At 33.6% G+C, this 9,981-nt stretch overlaps 1 protein-coding gene across 1 annotated transcript; it reads right to left on the reverse strand.

Moving 5' to 3' along the window:
- Positions 1-8,378: 8,378 nt before the first annotated feature.
- Positions 8,379-9,579, reverse strand: LOC110774999 (uncharacterized). The gene has a single exon (XM_021979607.2). The coding sequence runs from the start codon at positions 9,433-9,435 to the stop codon at positions 8,686-8,688; it is 750 nt and encodes a 249-aa protein (XP_021835299.1). The 5' UTR covers positions 9,436-9,579; the 3' UTR covers positions 8,379-8,685.
- Between the last annotated feature and the right edge of the window lie 402 nt (positions 9,580-9,981).

Raw genomic sequence — 9,981 nt, forward strand, 5'->3', positions numbered from 1 at the left:
TCCCTTGCATATTCAACAATGTCCCAACAATGGCATCACAAACATTCTTCTCAATATGCATTACATCCAAACAATGCCTAACTTCCAAATGTCTCCAATAAGGGAGATCCCAAAACGTAGACCTCTTCTTGTAACCACCACTTGACTGACCTTTATAAGGCTTACCAAACTCTGTCTCAATGTCTTTAACCCGTTCATAAACCTCACACGCACATAAGGGAGCAGGAGCTTCTCTCTTCTCCAATTCTCCATTAAAAGCTTTCTTCTCTTTTCGAAAGGGGTGATCTTTAGGAAGATACATCCGATAATCCATGTATACATCTTTCCCACAAAACTTTAGGCGCCTCGAGACCAAATCATCATGACAAACTAGAGATGCCTTCTTTCCCTTTACAGAATACCCTGACAAATTTCCATAAGCCGGAAAGTCATTTATCGTACAAAAAATCATGGCACGTAAAGTGAAATTGGTTTTGGTGTATGCATCAAACATCAACACCCCTTCATCCCACAACAATTTCAAATCTTCAATGAGTGGCTCTAGATACACATCTATGTCATTTCCGGGTTGTTTAGGCCCAGAGATCAAGACCGACAACATGATGTATCTACGCTTCATGCATAACCAAGGAGGAAAATTGTATATGGTGAGAAGAACCGGCCAAGTGCTATATTGAGTACTAAGTGTCCCAAATGGGTTCATTCCATCCGTGCAAAGACCAAGCCTAAGATTTCGAACTTCTTCACTAAAGACCTTGTACTTCCGATCAATGTTCCTCCTTTGTGGAGAATCAGCAGGATGCCTCATTAACCCATCTTTCTTCCTCCCTTCGGCATGCCACCTCAAGAGTTTTGCAGTTTTCGCTTCTGAGAAAAGGCGCTTAAATCTTGGTATAATTGGAAGATACCAAAGCACCTTAGCCGGAGAAGGTTTCTTCTTAGTTGAAGTTGCATCATTATCCACGATCTTGTAACGGGACGATCCGCATCTTGGACACTCATGCAGATTTGCATACTGCTTTCGATACAACACACAATCATTTGGACATGCATGTATCTTCTCATAATCCATACCCAAAGGACAAATAAGCTTCTGGGCCTCATAGTTAGACCTTGGAAGTTTGTTTCCTTCAGGAAGATTATCGGAAGTGGCCTCCAAAAACGGTGAAAAACTCTTGTTGGTCCAACCGTTTTCCACCTTTAAGTTGAAATATTTGACGACGGCACCAAGTAGAGTTTGTGTAGAACCAGGATATAACGGTGTTGCGGAAGCTTTGATTATACTCTCATACATACGGGGACGCTCAACGAATTGATGGTCTTCCACATCATGCATCATCTCATCTATCCTATCTTTCTCCTCTTCTTCCTCACTTTCAACACCAATATCATCTTCAATTTCATTTTCATCACCATTATCACAATGATTATGCTGACTCGAGCTCGGCATACTAGAGCTTGCCCCATGATCCATGCTCTCACCATGCCATGTCCACGTCGTGTAGTTACTCTTAAAACCGCGACGAACTATGTGATCAACAATATCATCAATATCCCGATACCCCCTTGAATTATTGCAATCACAACAAGGACACTGAATTAAACTTGATTCATGTTCTGATTGATGTTTCAAGGCAACCTTACTGAACTCTTGAATCCCTTGTAAGAACCTTGTAGAAAATCGTTGACTACCATACATCCAACTTCGATCCATTTTCAACCACTAAAGATAAAACAATATGACCAAATTTTGTCGAAGGTTAGAATATAAACTAGGATATTCATATCATTTTAAATCCATGGCTTTATAGCTTCCAACTAAACCTACCATAACTAATAACAAGTTCCCATAACGTACAATTCATTTCACATCACAAATTCACAAACCCAAATTTTGTAGCAAACCCAAAACATGATTTCATATATCACCTAAATTCATTTCATAAACTAAATTCATTTCATAACCTACACAAACCATCTCATAATCCTACACAAACCCAAAACTTCATTTCACAAATATTAATTCAACAAAACCTATATGTAATAAACAATTAAAATTCAACAAAACCAACTATTATAATAACATATTCCAATTCATCAAAAACTACAATTAAAATTCAACAAAACCTAAATCCTAAAATGTACCCAATTAAAATTCAACTAAATAATATCCACAATTAAAATTCAATCTTAAATTTCAATTCAAACGTACAACTAAAATTCAATCATAATATCCACAATTCAAATCAAAATGCACCATTAAAATTCAATTAAAATTTAACTAAATAATATCCACAAACTTTCAATCTTAATATCAAAATTTAAATTCAATCTTAAATGTAAACAACTAAATAAAATCCACAACACTCAGTTTAAACCTAATTATTGAAAGTATTAATATTTAAAAATAATTTAAAATGTACCTAATTATATTAAGAGAGGAGGGACGAACTGAGCAGGGGCGCCGGCGGAGTGGGCGGTGGCGTGTTCGTCGGCGTCACAACGACAGGCTGCCGTGGTCGGCGGCGATACAAGCAGCTGCTGCCGTGGTGGCTGGGCTGCGTTTTCAGGACGAAATAATGGCATGTTCGCGGCAGTGCAGCGGCAGTGAGGTCCGACGCAGGCCGGCCGGGGATGGAACGCAGCAGTGAACGGCGGCAGTGCAGCGGCAGTGAGGTCCGACGGCGGTGCAGCGCCAGTGAGGTTCAGTGTTGGGCTTAATTTGGTTTAGGAGTAAAGGGGAATTGTAGAAGACTTAGGTCAGTATAGAAATTGCGGGGAGGAGGGAAACCAAAATTAAAATCCTCCGAAATTTTTTTACAACCTGTGCGTCGCAGAATTACTAATCTGCGACGCAGATGACTCTAAGAGTCATCTGCATTGCAGATTAGTAATTCTGCGACGCACATGATGTAATAATTTGCGTCGTATTACTACTAATCAACGACGCAAATTACTCTGAAAACATATTTGAGTCATTTGCGTCGCTGATTAGTAATTCTGCGACGCAAATTGCTAATTTTAATGCTAATAACTGTCAATTGCGTCACATGTTTAAATGTGCGAGGCAAATATGGTGATGCAAATGATTGTTTTTCCACTAGTGAATAACTTTTCTTTGTGAAAGTATTTCCACGTTTTTCTTCTTGAGAACATGCCATCCCTTTAAGAAATTGTTCTTCAAACAACACATATGCTTCTATAGTGTAAATCTTTTGAGCATGAAGAATAAGTCCTCAATTTGCAGCTGCAACTTCTGGTTTACCTTTCCGATTTCTATAATCGTGACCATTCTCTTTGCTCCTCCACTCATAAATAACATCAAAAAAATATGATAAATATCACACAATCTTTGTGTCTTATTAAGTCGATGGGAAACTAACTTGTTCGTAGTTTCACACCGTTGGGATGCTAAAACACCACCAGACCAATAGTTCTTAGAATAGGCAGGACACCACATCTCTCTAAATGTATATAAATTCTCCAACCATCCGTTCTCAGAGCATTTATAGTGAGTCAACATTCTGAAAAAACAAAATGATCTTTATAAAACGCCAATTTGTTCATTTAATTATACTTATTTGTTCATAAGTAAGAAAATACATCAGAAATACTAATATCATGCATAAATAAAAATGTTCATTTCAATATTAATATTTGTTCATAAATATAAAGAAGAATATTCTTTGATAATTTGTAGTAAAAAACTTAATAAACACAAAATGATCATTATGTAATACTAATTTGTTCATTTTAATATAACTATTTGATCATTAATAAGAAAAAGCATAAAAAGTACTTATGTCATGAATTACAAAAATGTTTCTTTCTTTATTAGTATTTGTGCATAAGTCGAAGGAAATATTCTTTGTTAATTTGAAGTAAAAAAGTAATTAGAATTAGTTACCTTCGCCAATGGTATTCAAATTCAGCAGCAGTTTCACAATAACTTCAGGAGATAACTGAAAGCGTCATAAAAACCATCTAAAGCTCTATATTGCCCAATATGCTTCTGTAAGTTCTCCCCAATATGCCATGTACATAATCTATGTCTAGCATATAGAAAAAACGTTTCTTATCTCGCCAGCGATGGATAGAGCTTGATCTGTCACAATGGTTATTGGGGGATTTCCACCCATTGATGTAAGAAAAGTTTGAAAAAGTCAATCAAAAGATTCAGTTTTTTCATTGATAACAAAACCCATTCCAAACATCACATTATTACCATGATGGTTCATACCAACAAAAGAAGCACATATCATATCATATTTATTGGTCCTATAAGTAGTATCAAAAACCAATAAATCCCCCAAAAAGTCATAATCTCTTTTCATACTACCTTCACGCCAAAAGAAACTCAAAAGTCCATCTTCTTCACTAAGCTCAAAGTCATAATAAAAACCTTCTTCACTAGAATTTCTTTGAGAAACATACTTGATTAACGATGACATTCATGATCTTCAAGTTTATTAGCTTTTTCACGTGATAAAGCATTGTAAGCATCACTAGTCATAAAATCGACCATAGGTGATCCACCTACTTCTTTTCTCAAAACGCTCAAGGTATCAGACACTTTAACACCACTAGCTTTCAAAGTAGACATAAAGTACATAGCCTCCTTACTAAATTCCTTTGTGGTCTTATCAAATGTCTCTTATTAAGAGGAACCATAACATGGTTAGAATCATATTATGATTCACAACAGTCCACACACCATCTTTACAAACTAAAAATTGAACAAAAGTAGTACATCCAATACGCGTATTCAATCTTGAATAAGACCTTGTTCTCTTCATTTTTTCATCTTTGACCCCTTGAAAGCTACACAAGAATCGTTTTATAGTATAAAATCTACTATTTTGACGTTTCCTACCTTTCCCAAAACTAATACCAAAACCTTTACTAAAAGAATATTCTTTATACAAATCATAAGATTGATCTTCAGTTTTACATTCCTTCATCATTAAGACAGATTCTGACCCTTCAACAAAAGACTTACTTCTTTATTTACTGCAAATAAAACAAATGTTCAATATTAAGATGGTTACTGTTCAATTTCTTCATATAGAATGTTCATTATCATTGTAATAGAATGTTCATATCATTGAAGGTGATATTCCTCAAAAACCATAAACAAATCCAATCCAATAATGAACATTATACTATTATATAATGTTTGCGAGATTTGACATTTGAAATGTTCATGCTAAATGTAAATGGATAACAAAACAAAAGTGATAATAAAATATTTGGTATAAAAATAGGTAATGTTCAATATCCTTCAATATAATGATCATTGTAAAATAGGTAATGTTCAATACCCTTAAATAGAATGTTCATTGTAGAAATAGGTTATGTTCAATATCCTTAAATAGAATATTCAATATTAAAACTAGTAATGTTCAATATATTTAAATAGAATGTTCATTATTAAAATACATACCGTTCAATATACTTAAATAAAATGTTCATTGTAAAATAGGTAATATTCAATATCCTGAAATAAAATGTTCATTATAGAAATAGGTTATGTTCAATATCCTTAAATAGAATGTTCTATTTTAATATTAGTAATGTTCAATATATTTAAATAAAATGTTCATTACTAGCTAAAATACGTAATGTTCAAAATCTTTAAATAAAAAACACATTTCTCATAAGTGGATAACAAAAACAGATGATTAAATCGAAATGTTCATTATTATTGTAAGTAATGTACAATATCTTTAAATTGAATGTTCAATATATTTGTTAAGGATGTCATAACGAAACAAAAAACACATTTTTTTGACAGCACAAATAACAGATTCATAACATAATATGAATATTATCAAAATATGTACTCCCTCTATTCTCGAATATTAGTCTCATTTAGAATCTTGACACTATTCACAATTGAAGAGAATCTTTTAATTTATTTCTAATACGTACTTCAAAACATATTCATGTGAGATCTTATTTTGTTCGTGTTAATATGTAGTTTAACAATATCAAATTTTTACATTTTTTTTAACATAAGTATTTGGAGTTTACGTTTAAATATTGAGTTGAAACAAGTAGAAAAGTCAAAACATGACTAATATTTAAGAACGGAGGGAGTAATATTCATAAGATTTGTCCTCAATCTTCATTATCAATATCTGCATTGTTCATAAATAAAATTATGAATAAATAACAAAAAAACCAAGGTACAATTGTTAAAAATAAGTAAATCTACAAAATAATCAAAATCGAAATATCCTGCAAAGACACAAAAATAACCATATCCTAAAAACATTTAAACCAAAATCAAAATAGAGAATAAAAATCAAAAACACTGAAATAAAAAACGAATAAATCAAAATCACAAAAATAAAACTTACATTCTACCATCAATGCACTCAAAATTCCAGTATTAGATTCAAATAGAGATTCGGAATCTTCCGTAATTGAAAGCTCCATTGAAACAAGGAGAAAGAAAAAATTTGTAATAAAACCCCTAAAAACGCAACGTTACGCAACTTGATGAAAATGTTAAATTATTTTTTACCACCTAAAAAAATTGACAAATTATTTACCACCTAAAAAAATAAAAGTTGTCTTTTACCACCTAAAAATAAAATAAAATTTGTTTTTTACCACCTCTTAACCGAAAAAATGCAAGGAAACGTTATGCGGATCCATTTCACCGACTATATTTTTTGTTTTCTTCTTTTCTCCCACGATTTTCATGCTATAAGCTACCATTTTCCCTTATTTCTCATTAATTCACATAACGTTTTCATCCATTTTGTAGTTAAGATGTGGTAAAAGACAATTTTTATTTTATTTTTAGGTGGTAAAAAACAATTTTTATTTTTTTTAGGTGGAAAAAAATAATTTGTCAATTTTTAAGGTGGTAAAACAGAAAAAACAAAGTAACTTAGGAAAAGAAAGAGAAGTTAGGAAGGGGATGAAAAAATGTAAAACTTCGTCGTTTGGGATTGGGGGGTGTACAGGCAGCTTGGCTGTACCCGGGTGCAACAAAAAATTTGCGAGTACAATACTCCCTCCGTATTTATTTAAGAGATACACTTGGCCGGGCACGGGTATTAAGAAAATAAATTGAAAGAAATAAAGTAATAAAACAAGTGGGGTTGGGTAGATATTTTAATAAGAAAAACAAGTGGGGACCATGTCATTTTAGGGAGTGAGGGGTGGGGGTGGGCCGGTGGGGTGTAGATATATCTATTACTATATACTAAAACAGACACCAGGAATGACACATGTCACTTCCTAGTGTAAAATTTTCCCGCCTAAAATATTTTCCTAAAATATATATCTTATTTTATTTTATTTTATTCTTTACCCTTTTTATAAACTATTTATTTATGGAAAAAATATTATTTTATAATTTATGGCAATAATAGATACCACGTAATAATAATAATTTTGCTAAATACTTTTTTTAATAATATTTTAGTCAAATCGGTACATTAATAATGAAAATTATATTTACTTGATATGTCAGTCAAAGTAGCATATTACACATATATAATATGCATATTAGATGAATAAATATAAATGAGTATGTTTAATTTTTTTTTTACAATTATGCAGTAGATTGGGGATATTTAGTTAAATATTTTGTAAAAAAAAAAATCATAATCCGTGCGTGCACGGGATCTAATCTAGTTATTTAATAAGATGGTGGGGTTGATAAGTTACTAAAAAAGGCAAGTGTATCTCTTAAATAAATACGGCCGGAAAAGACAAGTGTATCCCTTAACTAAATACAGAGGGAGTACTACCTAATCAACCACGACAAAACACTAGGCCCATCATTACCGGATCATCCAAGTTACTTAATCAGCCCACAGGTTGGGCCCAACTCAATAGCCTGACCCTGTGAACCATCTAAATGCCCGTGATCGAGCCACCTAGCCCATTTGATCTCTACTTTAGCTGAACAAGGAATAGGAAAGACAGATGTTCTCCTTTTTTCTTTTTTACTTCACATTTTACTTGATAATATTTGTTTTTAATAGATTGGTAAAATATATGGTCAAAATTGATACTCCATCCGTTCTTAAATATTAGTCATGTTTTGACTTTTCAACTCGTTTCAATTCAATATTTAAAAGTAACTATCTCCAAATACGTATGTTAAAAAATGTAAAAATTTGATATTGTTAAACTACACATTAAGACGAACAAAATAACATCTTTCAATTGTGAATAGTGTTAAGATTTCAAATGGGAGAATATTTCAATTGTGAATAGTGTTAAGATTTCTACAAATAATGCAAAACTAAAAATATTTTGTACTTTTTTTTTTTTTTTTTTTTTTTTTGTTTTTGTGAAACGGAGATTTGAATAACTTGCTACTTTCCTACGAGTGGTTGGCAATTTGGCATCCACAAACATGTCACTTATGAATGGTAGAGTTGAAGTTGATCAATCATGGGCTCTGGGCTCAAGTCATGGCTGCTTTACCATTCATAAGTAAATCATGCATCAAATTTTTTTAATTTTTTTTTTTAAAAATTATGACAATTTGTGGGTAAACTTGCAAATTCTTGGGTCAATATACGACTTTTAATACATTATATTATCCAGATTTTCTTGCTAAAGTTAGTATTGCATTAGCCAATATCCAAATAACTTTACAATTTGAAAATTTTGGTTAAAGAATCATCTACCCCGTACAAAAAAATTTCTCAATTCTCAAACTATGAGTTTTCTACGCCTAAGATTCCTAGCAGAAGCTCTAGAAACCAAAAGGCCAACCCCCAAACATACGACCCAAATCCCCACATCTACGGCCCATCTAACTCCCTCCATCTCTCTCTCCATCACCTGATCAAAATCCACCTCATCTCCACCGTCCGATCGACTCTCAACCTCATCACAACAACAACAGCCCGCAACATCTAATCCCTCCTCCTTCTCAACCACATCACACTCTCTCTCCTCTGGAATATCTTCCAACGCCACCTCAAACTTCCGACAAAACCTCCTCCTCTTCGCTACCACCGTCTCTCTCGTAACTCCGCCGTTTTCTGCCGCAACAAAAATCTCCGCTTCTGTCACACCAAAATCTCTCTCGAACATACACTTGCAGTCCATCTTCAAACCGCCGGCATCGCATTGCCGGAAAACACCTCGGAGAAGACGATTCTCAGCGACACGTACCTCGAAAACGACGCCGTCGCAGGCGCGTACACGGTCCTTAGAGGCGAAAACGAATTCGGAATTGAGAACGCGGTGGAGAGTAATGAAAGCGGGAGAATCAGGGCGGAATTTAGAGCCGTTGATTTCGAGAAGACCTTCGTTGATTCGAGGGAGGAAAACAAGGGTGAGACATTCCGGTAAAATAGATACAGCGGTGGCGGAAGAGAGAGTGAGGCGGAGAGAGATAGCTTTCAGCCTAAGAAAGCTGTCTTCACGGCGGTAATAGTCTGTGGTACGACACATATTCGGAACTCTAGGGTTGTAACGTTGAAAAGGGTTGAATAATGAATTGAAGGTCAAAGGTTGTGGTGGTTGGTTTAAATATAGTGGAAACGGGAAAGTGTTTGGTTAATGTAGGATTTTAGGAGCCTTTGGTTTTGAAAAGTTCCTATGGGAAGAAGCACACGGTTTCGGATTTTCGGAAGGATAACCTATAAACGACAAAAAAAAATAGATAATAAGCCAAATAACCTTATTTCTATTTGTTTTCTTCTATATACTCGGAATACTCCGTACCAAGTTTATATATAGCGAATTTAAGCTACTTAATGATTTTCTAAAATTAAATAAATCATAAAAATAAATAGAAAGAAAAATAAGTACTCCTAGTCGTTTTCTCTAAAAAAATAAAAAAAGAAAAAAAAGAACACGCAGTGATTAGTATGATTACACCTATTTGGATACGGATGCTAGTCATGCTACATTTGCTACAAAGCCTACAACTCATGCTGTGTGTGTCATTGGATTTTTTTTGTTTGGATCTTGCCTCTTTCTTCATGCAAATTAAAA

This window comes from Spinacia oleracea, chromosome 3, assembly GCF_020520425.1.
Source record: "Spinacia oleracea cultivar Varoflay chromosome 3, BTI_SOV_V1, whole genome shotgun sequence".
Lineage (NCBI taxonomy): Eukaryota > Viridiplantae > Streptophyta > Magnoliopsida > Caryophyllales > Amaranthaceae > Spinacia > Spinacia oleracea.